The following is a 21365-nucleotide window of genomic DNA, read 5'->3' as shown; positions in this document are numbered from 1 at the left end:
CTCTCTGTCAACCCACTTTAAGGACAGTAAATTACCTAAACTATGAAGGTGGTAATATCCAATATGAGAGTCTGGATATCAAATATATCATATCACATGCATGCAATATGCAATGAAAACAAATCTATGATCTACTTCATATATTTAATATTCACAAATAAGCATGAATCTAAAAATTGTAGAGAGAGAGAGAGAGAGAGAGAGAGAGGAGTACCCTTGGTGCACCTAACTTGAAAAACAAGAAAAGCTTTACCAATTTTTTGATTGTACCACCTGATCTTCACCTCAAAGACTATAAGATAGGCCAAGAGTGTGGACTCTTCTTTGTTTGCACAAACCTAAGCCATGTAGCCACCAAGAATATTGTTCTTAACACTTTATATATATGAGATTATCCAACGTACTGAGGTATTGATTACACAATATCTCATTCCAGCATACATCGAAGTAACCTACGTTTCACATAAGAGTTCACATTCGGATTAAAATCTAATTCGTTTAGCAGTTGTGAGATTGTTTGTCAAATTGACAAATCATCATGATTGATATGTATAGATAACGAACTTGGTTTGAGATTAATTGCATTAGTATAGCATGTTGTGACTTGTGATGGTGAAAGTTTTAATATTAATTTGTTAAGATAATACGATATGTTACTAGTTTGTTGTGACATGTGATAGCAGAAAGTCTACTATTAGTTTGTTGTGTGAAAGAGCCTCCTTCAAAAGTATTCCATCATAAGATTTATTATAAAATTTGTATGAGATAAAATCAGTAAAATCATCTCACCGAAAGTTTGTTTGAAAATTTAATTTGAGAATTCTTTTTAACTCCTCCAAAAGCTAGCTTAATGGCTTCAATTCTGTCTCTTGCAATAATAAAAAAAAAAAAAAAAAAAATCCTGTTCAGTAAAAATAAAAAATTCTTTGTACTTAATTGGCCGCTTTCTTGGTGCTGAGGCCAAAGTCAGTAGTGGCCAAGCTTCTTGAGTTGGGGTTATGAAATATAAATTGAGAGCTAATGTGCAAATCCAGTCCAGCATATAGGGCATTTTGGGTGTGGATTTTGGTCGAGGATGGCGTCACCAATGTCCTCAGCTTCGCTGATTGTCACTCTTTCATTGAAAGTCTTCAATTTTGTTCTCCTATTAATATCACTCATAGTCCTTACCACTGATACAGCAACAGCACATATCGAAATTCTAATATCCACAGTAACCTTCAAAGTACACTTTGATAATGTTTATGCCTACAGGTAAGTGCTGATTTTTTTTTGGTATTGAATTCATTCATAAAGAGTATAACTTCACATAGAGTAAAATAGTAAAAAATGATAAAACACCTAAAATCATAAACGACCTAAAATCTTAGGAATAAAATGTGGTTGCTGTTCTTGTGGCTGAGACTGGAAATACTACACTTTTTCTTTATTTTTATATTGCTGCAGGTATATGCTTGCTACGAATGTCATTGGATTCGCATACACCCTCTTGCAAATTGTATTCTCAATTTTTCACATTATAATGGGAAATCACTTAACAAGCGGGGATGGCAGCGTTCTACTTGATTTCTATGGTGATAAGGTAAACTTCTTCTTCTTCTTCTTCTTCTTTTTTTCCTTGTTGCTAAATGTGATGAGGTATAATTATCATATAATATTAATAATTTTTTTTTTTGGTTAAAAGGATATATATTAGAAACTAAGAGTTAGCCACAGGGGCAGAGGTGTTACATAGTCTAATACAAAAAAGACCAGAGAGGTTGTGCATTAAAAGGTAAGACAACTCTACAGGCGGAGAGTCTAGAATACAAAATTCTTGTTGAAGGGAAACAACTTTCTTGTCCATAGCATTAGCACAAGCATTCGCCTCCCTGTAGCAGTGTTGAATTTTCCAGAGGAGCAGCTGGTTCAACAAGTTCTTGCAGTCATCAATAATAGGTGCATAGTTAGCCAAAGATACCTCATTGTTTGACAGAAGGTAGATCACAGATTTAGTATCAAGCACAATTTCAACAGCTTGGACTAGTAAATGGAAGTATAAGATTAGGCCATCCCTTAATGTCCACAGCTCAGCTTCAATGTTGTTAGCCCAACCTATAAATCTAGTTTAACCCTTCATCCATCTTCCTTGATTCTTTTGTGTGTTAAATGATGTTAATTTCCGCAGTTTTCTTTTTCAATCTTGTTATGGCAATCATATAGTTTCTCTAGGGCCTATTATTGGCTGAATAGACGAACGATTTTTGAAAAAGTAATGATATATGTTTTTTTGTTTGGCCCAAAAAGAAAATTATATATTTTTTGACTTAGCAAGTCCAAAACATGATAACTAGGATCAGTGGAATTTCGACCCATTTTCAAGAAAACAATGTAAACTTTCGGTTGCTTTATGCTAGAATACATTCTGGTTGAATTGCATAGCGTTTTTAATTATGGGCTGGTTCGAATTGGAGCTTGGGCTTGGAATGGCCTTGAACCTTGCAAGGTGTTAATTTGGGCAGAATTTCAACTTAAATTTACTGCCTTGTGAGTTGTGATGAGTGATGACATCTGAAAGCTCGGATTTGTGTAAATATACAAGAGCTTGTTTAGACTTTCAAATTAAAATTATAGCTAGATAGCTTGTGCAGAACAAGAGTAATAAAGCGCAAACAACCGTAAACACTACCCTAAGCCATATTCATCAAATATCAACAATAAAAGAAAAGCTTAAAGAGTAGGGAAGAGAAATGCAAACACAAAATAATACTGAGACGTATTATCGAAGAGGAAACTAAAGAACTCGGCGAAAAACCTCTCTGCGACCCTCCAAGTCGAAATCGATCGACTAGAGAATAAAGTTGGAGTACATGAATAACAAAAGACCCTCCAAGCCTAGTCCACCCAATGTACTTGAGCCCTCCAAGCTCTTGCTACCAACTGGCTTCTTGGAACCTTATCTTCTCTAACTCTTCGGATCTTGCAATTCAACTCGATTGCATCTGCCAATAAATGACTTCTTCCAATGCTTCCTAATAGCAAAATCTCACTTGACACTTAGAATTGGTGTGATAAGTGTTTGAGCTATCAACCTCTCAAGGATATAGAGATGGAGAGGTAGGAGTTAAGGAAAACCACAAGAAAATGTGTAAATGATTGTGGGTATAACAATCTCTAACTCTCAAATGTATTTTCTATGGTTTTCTCTCTGAAAAGCACTCATTACAATTTGTGGGTAATGAGGGTATATATAGTGTGGGTAAAGACTTGGTAAAGCAAAATACAACTTTTTGCCAAACAGAAAGTTTCACAAGTACTTTGCGGGAATGCCTTACCCATGAGACACTCACGAAAACTACATGTATTTCTAACAAGAGAGAAAAGAACAATTTATTTCTAACAAGAGAGAAAAGAAAAAAAATACATGTAATCCTTACTACATCCCTAAAAAACAAACTCTCTCCCTAACAAAAATCACCTAACTCTCCCCCTAAGAGTGACTACTCTCATATCCAAAACTACTCCCCCTTTTTGTCATGAGTGACAAAGGGTAAGAGTGTCAAGTAGATATCTCGTTAGAACTGGAAGAGCTAGCATCTCCATCCCTATCATCATCATCGTCGGAACCATAGGTGTCTCGGATGACTTGGGAGGAGGAGAGGGAGACTCCACAAAACCACCAAGGCGAGCTTGCCGTCTAGCAATGCGGCCAACACGAGTGTTCACCTGATATAACTTCGTAGAAAGTGTATCAAGACGAGCATCCATGTGCTGAAGCTGCGCCATGATTGCATCTAAAGTCACACCTCCTGTAGAAGAAGAGGGAGTGGAGGTAGAAGGTGCCGAAGGAGTGGGAGGAGTTGTCGAATCGGATCGCCTAGTACGAAACTGGGCCTCGCTCTGTTTAACGATAGTGTAGTCAATGGCACACATAAAGGTGAAGTGGTCAAAAGAGGGAAAAGGAACAAAAAAATGACGTAAGATCCGCGTGATAGCAGAAGGAAAGATGAGCTTATCACGGGTAGATGTATCCCTATAAACATCTATGATAGAGAGGATAAAATGTGAAGGAAAATCAATGGAAAGATCCTCAAGAAGGGACAACAAAAATCGAGCACGAGGCTCTGTGATAGAGTTGTAGTGAGAGAGAGAATACAACACAAACGTCATGACCATGTTTAAGAACCTAGGTCCTTTAGCAAAAGGTCGACATGATGTAGACTGATGCTCACCCCAATCAGCTGGGCGCTCACAAAAGGGAGAGATTATCTTCTCTTTGGACACAATCCGTAGACGCTCACAACCGGGGTAGTCAGGATGCGCAACCCTCGGAACATGAAGCACATCGGATACCAACTCCGGTGTGAATACTATACGCGTACCTCGAACGCGAGTGTGAAAAAGAGGTACTGAAGTATCAGTTCCATGCATGTTGGAGTAAAATTCTTAAATGAGCACGGAAGGGCATGTGACAGGGACGTCATACAGTGACTCCCATTCCCGTTTGTGAATGACATCAGAAAGGTCAGTGTCGACAAAATTCGACAAGACAACTTGGTGTTCCGAATGAACACCTTGTTTAGAAAAGTTCTCCTAGAAGTTCTTTTGGGCTTTCTCATCACGGAACCTGACAGAGGAGGGAGTAAGATCAGAAGACGAAGAGGCCCTAGAACGCATAAGGTTCTGGACCGGAGTAGACTTACGTTTTGGTACCATTGACGCACTAACGTAAACTAGAGAGAGAGAGAGAGGGAAGAAAGAAACACTCAGAAAAGTTCCAACACAGTTCAAATATAGCAAGTATATTGAAAGGAAAGAATGTATGCATGAAAAATGTATGAACATGTGACATGCCATATAAAAGACATCATAGGCTCCGCCCAATCCAATCCTACCAACACACAATTAATTTGCACACATCTAAATGCATGATAATACAGTTATTATGCTGATGAAATGCAATGTATGAGATTTGAAACTCATTTAGGCAAAACCCATCCCAAATTTTCACAAAAACTCAACAATTTTGAAAAACCCCAAAAATTTTCAAAAAGAATAAAAACCTAGGTTTCAAAACATGAAATGTATGTAGAATGAAGGATAAGAAGCTTACCAAGAGAAGAAAATCTTGAAAAAGCTTGAAGAAACCTTAAGGAAAGAGTTTAAGTGAGAGAAAGTGAAAAAAGGAGGTGAGAAGTCAAATCTATCGAGAGAGAGAGGTCGAGAGAAAAGAAGACCGGATCTCACAGAACCTATATACAGAGCCTCAGTAAATCTCGACACATGAAGGTGTCGAGAGGTATCGAGATAGGTGTCGAGAAAAAGTACGTCGACAGATTTAGCTGTCGAGGAAGTGTCGAGGAACCAAACATCAGACACACAACAGAAGCTCGATCGATCCACAAGGTGTCGAGAAGCTATTGAGAGGTCAGGATGTTTCTTGATTGATCCAGAAGCTATCGAGAGGTCAGGAGGTTTCTTGATCGATCGAGAAGCTATCGAGAGGTTAGGAGGTTTTTCGATCGATCGAGAAGCTATCGAGATTGCGATAAGATTCAACTGAAGAGCTTGACAGATAAGCCAGGTATCAAGAGGTGTCGAGAAGGTATCGAGATGGCTTAAAAATAGTTTTTCAAAAAGGAGAAAAACATATATATGAATGCAATCAAACATGCAACTCAACCAATGATCCAACCAACATTTTAACCTTTCAAAACATGTCTCAACCAACAAAGAGTTAAGCATTTAGCTCCCAAACACACACACAGACACTAAACAAGTCTAACCAATTTTATATTTCAAAAACAAGTTAAGACAGTTTAGTGAGCATACATCAACCAATGTAAACCTTGTGATGACCAAATCACATTGTACCTGCATATGTATCAAGAGTAGCAAAGAATATTGCGTGTTGTGTGTGAAAAACATCGCAAGATTGCATGAGTGTCTCAATGTTATGATGATTTGAGATATGAGAAAATCGCTTTAACTCACACATAATCATAACTGTTTAATGGGGACTATCACCTTTGAAGTGCATCCTATAACTCCAACATCTCCTAGAAAACACGCTTGCAATCATATTTATAAGCATTTTGTTCCTCTTGCTTTCATTTTCTTTGCATTTTTTCTTTTTATTAAGCGAACCATGCATGGGTATACAAATGAGAGAAAAGAAATACCCAATTATGTTAAGCTTTTGACATTGCACTTTTGTTATGCCGAAGCATACAGATGTCATTGACATTGCACTTTTGCTATGCCGAAGCATACAGATGTCATTTCATGATTGGTGGGTAACAGTGGTGAGATGGTTATTTATGCCTTTCTCTTAGGATTTTCTAGTCCTTCCCGTCAAAAAGAGTGATATGAGTGTTAAGTACAAGAGATCACTTAACCTTACTCATCACAAACAAAGAGTCACAAAACTTACTTGCTTAGTTGTGCATAGGAATGCTCATCTAAGCTACAAGAGATACAAAGTTTAGAAAACTCTGTTTCAAAGGCCATTTTAAGGTTCACAAGAACCGATATACACAAACACACACTGTTTTTGTATTTTTCTGAATTTTTCAAATTTTTTTATTTATTTTTGAATTAAAACAAAATAACTAAAACTGAAAAACTAATAACCAAAAACATGCAAAACAAAACAAAGTAATGCATAAAACTAGACTGACTTAAAATATTAAAGCAAAACACTCAAGTAATGCAAAAACAAAGAAAAATAGACGAAGAGAGAGAAAAAAGTGATTAGATCACTTGGAACTCTTTTTCGTCCACACCTTGGAAGAACCTTTCCTCTTTGCAAACCCTTGAACCGTCGGTGAGGGGGAAGAATTGATATCGTTCAAGTTTGAAAGGAACAAGAGGGCTTTGAGAAGATCTCCAAGAGGAGCAAACGCGGACGGAAACTGATTCTGGTTTCCCGATGCCAATATGTTGTTGCTATTTTGAGTGGCTAACCACTTATAGCAATTTGGTCGAGTATGACTAGCTGCTTCACAGTGATGACAAAGATGCTGCTTCTTTTGTTTAGGCCTTTGAGAGGTAGCCTTCTTAGTCCTAGGGTTTTTAAGGTCTCGAAAAAATATGAGAAGCTGTATAGGTTGGCTACCAAGAAGTTCAGTGATGTGGAGCTTGAATGAGAACAACTCCCCACATTTTTGATGAAGCAAATCAGACTATTGAAGCACTGAGGTTTGAGAACGATTTCTTGGCTGAGAAGACCAAGAAGCTTGAGGCGGAAATATTCCAAGTGAGAGCTTAGTTGGAGAGGACCTCAAGTGCAAAACTTGATGAGATGCTCAGCATGCAGAAATTTGCTTTCAATTAAACCGGTTTAGGGTATGATTTTTCTTCTTCTAATATTACTTCTTTTAGTACTACTGTTTTTGTTTCTCATGCTAAAAATATTGATTTTGAAAATAATGATGCTAAAACTGTGATAGCTAGTGAGAACATAGACAATGGTAAATCTATCTTAGGAGCACCTCCTAAGCTTGCTAAGAAAGAAACCAAAAACCCTAAGGCTAAGAAGAGTAATGCTCAAAAGTCCAAAGAGAAGAAGCAGCATCTTTGTCATCACTGTGGCGCAGCTGGACATACTCAACCTAACTGCTATAAGTGGTTAGCCATTCAACAGAGCAACAACATGATTTCGTCGGGAAGCCAGAATCAGCTTTCGTCCTCTCTTGCTCCTTTTGGAGATCTCCTCAAAGCCCTTATATTCCTTTCGAACTTGAACGGTTTTAATTCTTCCCCCTCACCGCCGGTTTAAGAGTTTGCTCAAAGGAAAGGTTCTTCCAAGGTGTGGAACGAAAAGGGCTCCAAGTGATTTAGTCACCTTTTCTCTCTCTCTCTCTCTCCCTATTTTTGTTATGTTTGCATTACTTGTGTTTTTTTTTTTTTGTTGAGACAGTCTAGTTTTTATGCATTGCTTTAATTGACATGTTTTTGTTTGGTTGTTTTTCAGTTTTTTTTTTTACTTTTTTCATTCATAAAAATAAAAAAAATTGAAAAATGAAAAAAATATAAAAACAGTATGTGTTTGTGTACATTGGTACTTGTGTACCTTGAATGGCCAATGAAAAAAAGTATTCTGAACTTTGTATCTTTTGTAGCTTAAATGGGCATCTCTATGCACAACTAAGCAAGTGAGCTTTGTAGCTCGTGTTTGTGAAGAGTAAGGTTAAGTGATCTTTTATACTTAATACTCGTATTACTCTTTTTGATGGCAAAGACTAAAAAATATTAAGAGAAATGCATAAATAACCATCTCACCACTATTGCCCGCCAATCTTGAAATGACATCGGTATGTTTCGGCATAGTAAAAGTGCAATGTCAAAAAACTTAACATAATTGGGTATTTCTTTTCTCTCTCTTATATACCATTGCATGATATGCTTAATAAAAGAAAAAATATGCAAAGAAAAATTAAAAGCAAAAAGATCGAAATGCTTTAAAACATGGTTGCAAGTGTGTATTCTAGGAGATGTGGGAGTTATAGGATGTACCTCGAAGGTGATAGTCTCCATCAAACAGTTATGATTTTGTGTGAATTAAATTGATTTACTCATATCTCAAATTGTCATAATATAGAGACACTTATGTAATTTTGTGATGTTTTCACACACAACACGCAAAATTCTTTGCTACTTTTGATACATGTGCAGGTACAATGTGATTTGGCCATCATAAGGTTTACATGTGTTAATGTATGCTTACTAAATTGTCTGAACTTGTTTTTGAAATATAAAATTGGTCAGACTTGTTTAGTGTGTGTGTGTGTTTTGGATCTAAATGCATGACATTTTTTCTTGTTGAGAGATGTTTTTGACAGGTTAAAATGTTGTTTGGATTCTTGGTTGAGTTGCATGTTTGATTGCATTCATGTTTGTGTTTTTCTCTTCTTGAAAAAGAGTTTTTAAGTAATCTCGACAGCTCCTTGACACCTCTTGACAACTAGGCTATCTATCGAGCTCTTCAACTTTTTCTTATCGCAATCTCGATAGCTTCTCAATAACTCCTCGATCCATCGAGAAAGTTTCTATCTCCTTGATAGCTGCTCGATAGCTACTCGATCCATTAAGCTCATTCTTGCTATGGACACCTCTGGATTGCTGCTTGATAGCTATTAATTGGTTAGACTGTCTAATGTATGCTTACTAAACTGTCTAAACTTATTTTGAAATATAAAATTGGTTAGACTTGTTTAGTGTGTATGTGTGTTTTGGATCTATATGCATGACATTTTTCTTGTTGAGAGATGTTTTTGACAGCTTAAATTGTTGTTTGGATTCTTGGTTGAGTTGCATGTTTGATTGCCTTCATGTTTGTGTTTTTCTCTTATTGAAAAACAGTTTTTAAGTAATCTCGACAGCTCCTCGACACCTCTTGACAACTAGGCTATCTATCAAGCTCTTCAACTTTTTCTTATCGCAATCTCGATAGCTTCTCAATAGCTCCTCTATTCATCGAGAAAATTTCTATCTCCTTGATAGCTGCTCGATAGCCACTCGATCCATTAAGCTCATTCTTGCTGTGGACACCTCTGGATTGCTACTCGATAGCTATTTCTCTCCAAGCTTTTAAAGCTCGACACCTCTCGATCTGTCGAGAATTATGAGACTTCTATATATACGCGATTCGCGATTTCTGTCTCATTTCTCTTCGATCTCTCTCGATAGACAGAATTCTCTCACACTCATAAACTCTTCTCACTCAACCTCTTCATCTTCCCTACTCATTCTTTGGACTCTTCATTGCATATTTCACAGGTATGATCTCTTTTCTAGCCTTTAATCATACATTTCATGCATTCTGACCTAGATTTTGGGATTTTTTGAAAATTTCGAGGTTTTTCAAAATCAAAGAGGTTTTTGCAAAATTTTTGGGATGAGTTTTGTATATTTGATCTTAAAATATCATGCATTGCATCATATGTGCATTATAACGATGTTTCACGCATTTTAAATGTGTGTTTACATTGTGGAACAAATTGTGTGTTGATAGGTTTGGATTAGGTTGAGCCCATGATGTTTTTACTATTGCATTTCACATGCTCGTGCATTTTCATGCATACGTACCTTACATTCTCTATATTCTTACATATTGACTGTATTTGGTGCTTTTCTGCATGTTTCTCTTTCTCCCTCTCTCAATTCACTTCTTGTTCGACCTTTGCTAAACGTCCTAGGTTCATTAACATGGTTATGACCTTTGTTTTGTATCATCTCTCTCATTATAACTCTATTACAGAGCCCCGTGCTCGGCTTTTGTTATCCCTCATTGAGCATCTTACTATTGACTTTCCCTCTCATTTCATTCTTTCTTTCATAGATGTGTATAAGGATACTACGACCTGTGATAATCTTATCTTCCCTTCTACTATCACGAGCATTTTACACCATTTTTTTGTTCCTTTTCCCATTTCCGACCACTTCCATGTCATATGTGCCATAGACGCCGCTACTATTAAACAGAGCGAGGCGCAGCTACGTTCGAGTCGACAACTCCTCCCACTCCTTCAGCTCCATCCACCTCCGCTCCCTCTTCTTCTGCGGGTGGTGTGACTCTTGATGCGATCATGGTGCAGCTTTAGTGCATGGATGCTCGCCTTGACATTCTCAGTGATGAGTTGTGTCAGGTGAACACCCGTGTTGGCCGTATTACCAGACGACAGGCTCGCCTGGGTGGCTTCGTAGAGTCTCCCTCTCCTCCTCCTGAGGCATCCGAGGACGATGGTGACTCTGATGACGATGATGATGATGGGGATGGAGATGCTAGCTCTTCCGGTGATGATGAGATATCTACTTGATACTTTTACCCTTTGTCATTCGTGACAAAAAATGGGAGTAGTTTTGGGATGAGAGTAGTCATACTCATAAGGGGAGGGTTAGTATATAAGATTTTTGTTAGGGGGCGTGCTCATGTTTTTGAGGGATGTAGTGAGGATTTTGATGTATTTTTTTTTCTTTTCTTTCTATTTTAGATACATTCTTCTTGTAAATGGGTCTTGTGATCATTTGACATACATTGTACTTATATTTGGTTTATATATATGTCGATGTATGTTATTTCACCTATTTCTCCATATGTTGTTTCTTTTCTCTCTTTATACACATGTTTCTTATTTATTTGAATGCAATCTTTTATTTCTGTTTCACACAAAGATACTTTGATGAGTTTTGTTTAAGTGTTTCAGAAATACAGGTTGTCAAAGTCTTCCTTGCCATGAACTCTCTTCTTGCAAAGTTTTTCAAGAGTTTGTGTTAGGATAGATTTTATTGTACTTAACAAGTATGAGTTGAGTGATTTATGACTCCTCTCATATGTTCATTTGTTTGCTGTGGTTTTGTCACAGATTGCCAAAGGGGGACATTGTTAGGACATATGTGATTGAATGTTAGTAACATATGTCAACATTTTACATATTGGCTAATCCTTTGACAAAATACACTTTACTTGTAATTGGGTAGATCTAGGATGTGTTTAATGCTTCAAGAAATAAGGTTTCAAGTTCAAGTATTAAAGCCATGCAAGTCTATCTAAGAAACAAGTGAAGAAGTGTTGTTTATTAAAGCTCGACAGCTAGCATCTATCAAGGTTTAAAAGAGTTGTTTCAGCCAGAGGCTTGACAGTTGCTCGATAGTTAGGGTATCTATTGAGGTTTATGAAATTCAGATTTTCATCCAATCCGTGATTGTATGTTTGGCCTTTTATTTATTTATTTATTTTTTCTCATAACCCTAAACATGTATAAGGATTATTTTAAGGGTCGTATCAGGTTGTACAGCTAAGAGCACAATTGCATAAGAGCATAATTCCTCAAGTGTGACCGGAAACCTAATTTGCCCTAGTTCTTGAAGAAGCTGTTGTGTTTGTACATTGTAGGGTTTTGTGACCAAGCAACTTCGTGATCTTCATGTGTTAAAGAACAGAAGAACTTTGCAGCCAACATCCTTCTCAAGTTGGTGATAAAATCGCGTACTAGGATCCGCGCATCTATTGGTTAGTCACGTACTCGGAGCCGTGCAATACAAGGAGAGATTATTACTACAGAACAAGTTCAATTGGGTATTGGGGTAAGGGTTCAACTGTAGGTTGGTATAAAGTATTGAGATTCCTTTACTTGTAACCGTTTGTTTTGATAATAGTGGATTCTCGGGAGTGGTGAACTTAAAATCACTCAGTGGAGTTTTTGCCGTGTAGGTTTTCCTCATTCATAAACAAATCATCGTGTCATTTAATTTCCGTTGCATATTTAGTTAATTGGTGATTTGTTTGTGTTGCCACGCTTGTTGCATGTAATTGAACCTAATTAATTAATTTGGCTAATTAATTATTTAATTTATCACAAGGGGTCAATACATTTTTGGCTTATCAAAAGTAATGAAAAATTGAATATTATATTGCAATAAATATTTTAAATAAATAGATTGATGTGAATGTTTTTAGAAAGTAACCGTGTAAAATAAAAAAAGTAAATTCTCAATATAAAATAGACGAAATTTTTTAGCTAGATTGATGCAATTGCTCTAAGATGGAAGGTGTCATTTACTCTGCCCTTTTTTTTTCAGTGCTTTACATGAAGTCGTGAACTTCCTATGCTCCTCATCACTCATGCCTTCTATTCCTTTGTGCCAGATTCGAAGTCAACAGCATTAGTGTTTCCGGTAGTAAGAGCATCTCCAATAGCTTAGGTAAAGGCAAAATATTGTCTATAATAGAGAATGAGACCATAAAAATGGTCTCCAATGGATTCTCTATATATGATTTTGTTTTTTTGCTAATGAACAGTAGCTCATCAAATCTGATGGGCTACTATTCATTCTTCAAATGTTTTTTTCTATTATAATAATCAGATATTGAATAAAAAAATGTTGGAAGATGTGTAGTTGTTAAAAAAAGAATAAAGAATGAATGAAGAAATAATATTTAAATGAGATAGAGAATGTGATAGATAATCTGTTGGAAAGTGTATTTGAAAAAGTGGGTAGGTAATAGCCAAATGTCACTGTTCATTCCAGGGTGGTTAATACCGTACCGGTACCGGCCGGTACATACCATACCGGCCAGTGCACCGGTATCGGTACACTTCTATTTTGTACCGGAAAAAATACCGGCCGCGTACCGGCCATACCGGCCAATTTCGGGCAATACCGGCCGGTACAAAAAAAAGCTTTTTATTTATTTATTTTTTTAGTTTTGTAATTTTTGAATTTTTTTAAGAGTATAATGGTAACTTATTTACATTAACTTATTAGTATTATTTGTTTTCTTAGTATGCAATGAACAACTAAGCTTTCTATTTTTTATATTGTGTTTTTTTTTTTCCTTTTAATTGATATTAAAGTCTAAACTATAAATAATTTGTTCTGAATTGAGGTAATGTTTTATAATAAACTTTTATATTTACTATAATATAAGTGAAATATTATATGCTTATAAACATGGTTCTAGAGATTTTGGTGTGTGTGTATATAATATATATATAAAATAGCGGTAAACCCGAAACGGTACACCGGTATTGACCGGTATCCGAAATATATCGTACCGGTGGCCAAACCGGTACAGCCTTCGGTACGGTATCGACTTCCTTGGTTCATTCTCCAAACAGTACAAAAATTTGGAGAATCTGCTGGAGATGCTCTAAGCCATTGTGTTAAATCAATTTAGTAAAGTCATGGCTGATGTTTCTTTTTTCTAACTAATATAACTAAGGTTTAAAATATTAATTTTTTCAATTACTGCTTTATCAATTAAAAAAAAAAAAAAACTAAATTAAACTTTGTGAAAAATCACAAAGCTATTTTATGGTAATTTTTAAAGAGCTGACTTAGCTAGCATATGTAAATTTAGCCAAAGCCGGTTAACCCTAACATTTGCCAAAGGTCATCACTTTTAAAAGAAGCCGTTGAATAAAACGATTTCCACGATAAGAAAAGTACTACCACTATGCAATTTTTTTTGAGAATTCAAGAACTCATAATCTAGCCAAGAGACATGATTTTTTTATTAAAAAAGGGTTAGTTAACTAGTGCTCTTAAAATGTTTATTAATAAACTATTTTAGAAAAATTTTGATATTACTTTTATAGGAAATTGATAAAAATGTAATTTTTTTTTTCCTCATAAAAATGCTTCCTAAAATAGTTCATTAATAAATTCTCTCAAAGCCTTTGTATAAGTTTGTGCAAAAATTTCTATTTATTTTAACATAAGAGCATACTTTTTTCTATTTTATACAACTACTTTTCAAAAATACCCATGCCAAATTATATATTTTATACTCTATTTCATTAAAATATTAATTTTTCTTGATTAAATTTTTTTTTTTCACACACAACAACCATTATCTATTCTCTTTCTTCATTTTTAGGATATGTAAATAAAGAATAAAAACTATATGCAAAATGAATAATGACAGTATAAATTGACATGGTTACTTTACAAATTTACACGTTTTTAACTTGACTGATACAAACGATTTTGGGGACTAAATATGTAAAATTAAGCACTTTTTCTATTTTGCATTGACTAATGCAAATACTCATCCATCAGTAAAATCCTTTTTATTTTTATTTTAAAAAGACATGATTTTGGTAAAAGTTCACTTTTCCCCCCGCCCTCCTAGAAGTCATTAAGTCAAACCTTTTTTTTCCTTATAATTTTAATTTTAAGCAAATATATATATATATATATATATATATATATATATATATATATATATATATATAATAGGTGAAGGTGAGAGAAACTCCAATTGCAATTCTAAAGTAGAGTTCTAATCTATATTGTGCCACGTGTCAATGTAAATATGAAATTAGAGTATAACTTTCCTCTATTTGTTGTAATTTCGATGTGCTTTTTTTTTTTTTTTTTTTTTTTTCCACACCTGTGTATTTTCAGGTTCATCTCCTTTTTCCACACCCATGTATTTTCAGGTTCACCTCCCTTTTCCACACTGATTCAGGCACCTTAATATACAACTCCCTTCTTCTTCATCAATCAATGCTATGGAATTTCAAAAGAATATCTCGGTATCAATGATGCATGTATTTGGGTATTTTTGTATCTTATATAAGAAGAAGTTCTCCAGATATTCCGATTGTACTTGTCTTTACAATTTTCATGGTCCTGATTTATGCTCTGCAAAACGAATTCCAACCATTCCTAAAGTTTGATTACTGCTTTCTTTCATTTGCCTATACTGTAATTCCTTTTTGTGTAAATTTTTTATTGTTTAATTATATAATTTTGTGGTATTCCTATGATTGATGTTGCATTTTTATTTTCTTTCATCTGCCTATACTTTCTTTCCTTTTTGTCAATATTTTTTATTGTTTAATTATAAAATTGTTTTGTTTTCCTATCATTGATGTTGCATGTTTCTTTTCTTTTTCATAACACGTTATCAGCACGAGTCTCTACCCAATTTCGAAAGGAAGTTGAAATCCTATCATTCTTCAAACATCAAGGATTATTTGTGTAGTTTTCTCAACTCACTATAAGTTTTCTTTTAAAGAATTAGTACTTATCCTATTTGTTTGTCTTTACGTTTTATGCTCATAATTTTAGTGATTTTTAATTGATTAATTTTTTATTTAAGAGATTTACGTTATTCTATTGTTATATATTGTTATGAGATGCACGTTATGAGATTCACATTTAATTGATTAAAATATTTTGCTAAAAATGGTTTGTGATAAAGCAACTTAATCATAGCTATATGTACCGTGTATGAATCAACCTTGAATATATATGTCTATGTAGCATTCTTTCATTAGAATTTTGTATGATAAAAATATTTGTTAAAAAATTGCATAATGCTAAGTTTTATTAAACATGAATAAAATAAGTCTTTAAAACATAAATAAACTCATGATTAATAAATAAAAATAAAAAAACAAAACCAATAGTATCACTTAAATAATAAAATGCAATATATTTATTTTCATTATTTTATTAAATTATATCCATTCCCGTACAGTAGCATGGGTTTCATACTAGTAATAATAATAGGTAAAGCAGAGAGAAAATCCAACTAAATTTCAAATTGAAATTCAAATAGAGTCTAATTTTGCGTCATGTGTCTCATCTAATCTAAATTTTAGAATTTTGTGCCAAGTGAGTTAATTTAGTGTAAAAAATAAATTTCAATTAGAGTTTAATTTTGCTCCACATGTCTCATCTGATCTAAAATTTTAAATTATTGTGCCAAATTAGTTAATTTAGTGTAGAAAATGAAGAATCCAATATAATAAATCATAAAAAACATAATCATATAACTAAAAAAATTCAAATTTATAAGTCATCTATATATATATATATCTATATAATAATAATAATAATAATAACAATAATAATAATAGGTAAAGCTGAGAGAAACTCAGATTAGAATTCTAACTTAGAGTTCCAATTTTGTGTCATGTATCTAAAATTATTTATTCTTAAAGAGTTTTATTTCTTAATTTTAGAATCAAATGTGAGACCATATCATAAATATTCATCCAAGTGAGTTATTAAGTACAAAAATCAAAGAGTCTAAAATAAATGAATCTTAAAAAAAAAAAAAAATGCTTCACAATAATAATAAACAAAATATGGACAATTTACATTTTATACCTAATATTATCCTTACAAATTTTTTTAAAGAGTTAACAAAATATAAAAATGACTATCAGTGGTATTTAAATTATATATATAGGAATTATATTATGTATCTTATTGTATATCTTTAAGTATATCCATGCATATACATGGAGTTACAAGCTAGTTATTGATAACAACAAGAAACTAAACAGATTCCTGAGTCCTGACAGATGGAATGGTCCAAAGAGATGCAAGCAAGAGCGGTAAAAGCTTAAAGTTTTAGAGAGAAAAAATGGCCCCCAAGCCAAGTGGAGTGGGGGGGGGGGGGGGGGGGGGTTTAAATATTCGAGGAGCAATTGGTTTTATCACGGGCCGGCTTTGTCCATAGATAATTGTCTTTTTCAATGATTTCTAGGGGAGTCCTCGAGTTTGTCGTAATGATCATGGTGAACTACGTAAAGGTAACGATCGAGGGGGAAGTGGATGCACGGCACAACCTTCAACTCGAGTCTCATATATAAAATGTGAGGACAATTGGTCCCAATTTTATAGCATAGAACAGCTTTAACTAGTCGAAGATGGCACTACAAAAATTTCTTATTGCTATTTTTTCGTTGAGGGGCATATCTTTACTTTTCCTATTACTATCATTCGTAATCCTTCTTATCAATGGTAATACCTATGAACAAGATGGCCTAACTTATATCTTCTCGAAGTATGAAAGATATGAGTAAGCACTGAAAAATTCATTTACATCACCATTATTGCACTAGTATTTATATCATCATTTTTGCGCTAGTATTTATGCAGAATTATCTTTAGCTATTTTCTTTACCATGGTCCATTATTATTATTATTATTAGTTTTATAATTCGATTACCATGGTCCATTATTAATTTATTTTTACAGTAATTATTATTTTTTTGTTGTTGATAACATTAGTTTTTTTTTTTTTTGCTCTATACATAGACGATTTATTCTACCATTTACTTTTAATGATAATATAATAATATACTGATTCTATCATGAAACGATATCATTTACTGGGCTAAAAAAATCATTTTATTTTATAATAACGTACACTTAATTGAAAGTATTTTCTTTCCCAAATAAGAAGAAGAAAAAAGTATTTTAATTTGGAATTATTTCAGTCAAGGGGTATCTCTCTTTCACTTTTAAACGATAAAGCCTGTATACAAGCTGAAATAAATGTTATTAAGCTCTCCTATAGTCCTATTATATTAAGCTTTGATCCATCATAAATTTATAGGATACTATAATAATGATATTAAGAATGTGTATTACTAGAATTTGAATTGATAGATTGATATTGTTCAAAACTATGTGATGAAGACTTAGGTAAATTTATTTGGTATTATAAATGTACATATATAATCAAGAGTAATGTAACTTTTTTTTTGAGAGGAAGAGTGTTGTAACCAAAGTTGTTCTTATTTCTTAGAAAAATCAGAGTTCAACTCCCCCTTTTCTATTATTATAATTTTAGGGTCACAATTTAAGTCCAAACTCAATAGTGAGAAGGGAATAGGCTCAAAAGCCCAATACAATGAAATTTGTAGAGAGTGGGCTTGTAATCTAGGTTCTAGGGATATTGGATAACAAAAATGATGGGCTCGACTCAAACACTACAAACAAGGAAAAGTTTATATGACAGAATTCGTCCTCGGACATAAGCAAGGGATGAATTTGCTTATTTCCCTCAATCTCTTCCAAAGATAGGTTACAATTATAGATTTTGATGTATACAATGTCTATTTTTCTCTCTTTCCTCTCCTGAAGGTCCCTTCTTCCTTTTATATCATCCCTCTTCTTCTCCTTATCCTCCACGTAAGGGTTCAATTGCTTTTTAGATACTTGTCTCATTGACCTCCCCTGAAGTTTTTGGAGGAAGGTATCAGGCTAAACTTTGATGCTCAAGTATCACTTCTCCATTAATGTGGCCAGAGAAGCAGTTGCAAAGCATTCAATGTGGGGCGGTGGTAACAGCTTTATCTTAGATATTTCACTGTCCTTCTTCTTATCTTCCACATTTACCATGACTACCCTTACCTATAGGGTCTTTCCTACCTCGGCTTTACATAGCCGATGACATAATCTTCCTTGGACTATCCTCTTGGATATACTTGTTCAGGTATCACCTTTTTACCTATGAGTATTGCTTTGTGAGTTGACATTCTTACATCTTTGGACCATTCTGTGTCCTCGGATTGGGCCTTTAGCCCTAAAAATACTCTTGGACTAACCCCACACATATTCTTGAGCCCATTGACCCAACAATAATTATCATATATATTAGCAGTAATTCTAAATTGGCACACAAATAATACCCGGTATTGAAATATACATTCCAATGAAAAAACAGGAATGATTACTAAAACAAAATTAACAATTTAACTTTTCATGTTAAATTGCAGCTACATGTTTGCTGCAAGCATCATTGGCATTGGACATACCATTTTGCAAACAATTGCATTTGTAATCTTCCAAATCATGATGGAGAGCCATAAATTCATTATATTTGAATTTTATGGTGACAAGGTACCATCATCATATTGTTATGGTGCTAATTTCATTTTGGCATGGAATTATTCGATTTTTTATGTTTATTTTGTGTTTAAATAGCTTCCATTTTTAATTTTTTTAAGTCGGCATTACTCATTTCAAGTTTCATATTTGCAAAAGAGAAAAAGGAAACATCATAGCTTATTGTTTGATCAATGGATAAAGTTTTATTCTATACCAATTTGAAAGAATTTCCTACTCTTAGTAATAAACTTTCGAAGAATGGCCCATAAAAACTTTTATTTTAGCAAAAGAAAAAAAAAAGCCCTATGCAACAACTTTGTTATATTTTAATTTTAGAGTTTGACCTTGAAATCTTGAATAGCTTTAGCAGGTTATATCATACTTATTACTCAGTGGAGCAGCAGCAGGACTTGGTGTTAGCATAGATGGAAAGTCACACTTAATTGATAAATCAAACGATCATTTCAACAACTATCTAAGTCGGGGATTTGCTGCAGCTAACCTCCTTCTCCCAGCATTCTTATGCACCGTTATATTGTCAATTCTCTCTTCCTACGCACTGCCAAAGAAAGTTTAGGTGTTGTATTGAATATGCTAGTGATGCATATTAGTTGATTAAGTGGAAGATAGTTTTTAATACTCTATGTTACTTATCTTTTCCTTAATGAATTAGGCTTTATTTCCCTTTTTTTAGTTGAATAGTGATTCTATTCAATATATTGTTAAGATGAATAGAAAGTGCAGCAGTGTTGAAGTTGCAAGCTTTTGCTGCCTAAACTACAGGTAGTTTACACTAAAGAAGCTAAATGACTAGTGTATAATATATTAAGTTGTTATTAATAAAACTATAAAAGTTTATTTTGTGCGGTTTTATCTATTTTGTTGTCTACTAGCCTAGTATTCTTGTAAAACTTAGGTTTTGTGAAAGTTTGTTATTGTAAAGGCATGTTGACACAGATAATGTGTATGGAAGCAATGATGTTGCACACAATGCACACCATTAGAGGCATTCTTTCAATGAATGGATAAGTGATTTGATTGGCCTCAAAACTGTCATCTAAATCCATTTTATGTTGAGGTGGAGGTGGATTGCTATATCGAGGAGGAGGATGAATACATTGAAAGAGTTGGTGCCATACACTAGGATTATCCTATCCATCAATTTATGATGATTATCCTAAAGGGAGTAGTCAATGAGACAAGATTGGATTTGATGAGGATAAAGTCATATACAAACAAGGTGATCCCGTTACCTAATACCGTTGATGAGGCTTCCTTTGTTTAAGAACAAGAGGTTGTCTATTTTATTGATTGCAATCATTCAGCAGTACAAGAATCATTATGCGTGGATACACGATTTCATTGGGGTTGATGAGTTTCTTTCAAATTCAATAGGTGTGGATCGATGGGTTGTTGATGAACGAAGTTTTCATCTCCCATAGCTTGAACTTAAACACATTCAACATTATGATTTCATTGGGGGTGATGAGTTTCTCTCAACTTTGCTAGTGATAAACTTAGTATGAATTCAGGAAAATTAATGGAAAACATTCTTAATCATCTTTGGGAAGATTTATTTGAACAAGAATCAGTAGAGGTGAACAAGCGATGTGCAAGAGTGTTATTGGGTAAACTTTGTGCATAAGGCAATCTAGCTTCTATAGATGTTTGCATGGATTCATCTTTAGGATATCCATTGTGCATCCCACCACGGAGAAAAATGTCAAGAATAAGAATTCATTCAATATGATTTATTATGAGTGAGAAAAGAAAAAAAAAAAAAAGTAGCATATTGATTTGTTTTGTCTTGCGGAAGATAATAAGATATGGAGAGAATTATTTGGGGTTCGTGGAAGATTGTCACAAAAACTCTAGGCCGTGTTTTCCTCTACCCAAGGAAATTGAGTAGATTAGTTGATTGAGCTGAAGACAATTTTTTTAATATTTTATGTTATTTCCTTTTTCCAAGTAGAATTAGGATTTTATTTATTCTTATTTTCTTAATTATGTTTTTTTAATTTTTTGAGAAAAAAAAATCAATTAATATTTTTTTTTTGACACCAAAACTGCATGTAGCAGTTAGTGTTATAGAGCAAGTGATAAACTCTTTCTCAATATCACACCTTACCGATGTGAGACTTTTTTAACAACACGCCAACACCATTTTACCGATGTGGGACGACTCAACAACACTGAGTATTTTTTTTTTTGAGAAACACACACACACACACACACATATATAT

At 34.0% G+C, this 21365-nt stretch overlaps 1 protein-coding gene across 2 annotated transcripts; it reads left to right on the top strand.

Annotated features, from left to right (window-relative positions):
• The first annotated feature begins 1075 nt into the window (after positions 1-1075).
• On the top strand, positions 1076-19699 carry LOC142639122 (CASP-like protein 4D1). 2 transcript variants are annotated; one of them, XM_075813230.1, is made up of 3 exons: positions 1076-1254; positions 1447-1582; positions 19493-19699. In XM_075813230.1, exons 1-3 carry the CDS (start codon positions 1076-1078, stop codon positions 19697-19699), a joined length of 522 nt encoding a protein of 173 aa, XP_075669345.1. The 2 variants fall into 2 exon arrangements, 1 of the variants encoding a protein (XP_075669345.1); XR_012845129.1 differs by lacking the exons at positions 1076-1254; positions 19493-19699 and adding an exon at positions 1685-1865 and having other exon boundaries at positions 1498-1582.
• Positions 19700-21365: the final 1666 nt, after the last annotated feature.

Source organism: Castanea sativa, chromosome 6, assembly GCF_040712315.1.
Source record: "Castanea sativa cultivar Marrone di Chiusa Pesio chromosome 6, ASM4071231v1".
In the NCBI taxonomy this organism is placed as follows: Eukaryota; Viridiplantae; Streptophyta; class Magnoliopsida; order Fagales; family Fagaceae; genus Castanea; species Castanea sativa.
Note: the sequence above shows the minus strand (reverse complement) of the source record. Positions and strands in the feature narration are given on the sequence as shown.

Coding starts and splice junctions, on each gene's coding strand:
- LOC142639122 (XM_075813230.1), top strand. CDS start 1,076: ATGGCGTCACCAATGTCCTCAGCTTCGCTGATTGTCACTCTTTCATTG. Junction 1,255..1,446: donor GATAATGTTTATGCCTACAG/GTAAGTGCTGAT, acceptor ATATTGCTGCAG/GTATATGCTTGCTACGAATG. Junction 1,583..19,492: donor TTGATTTCTATGGTGATAAG/GTAAACTTCTTC, acceptor TAGCTTTAGCAG/GTTATATCATACTTATTACT.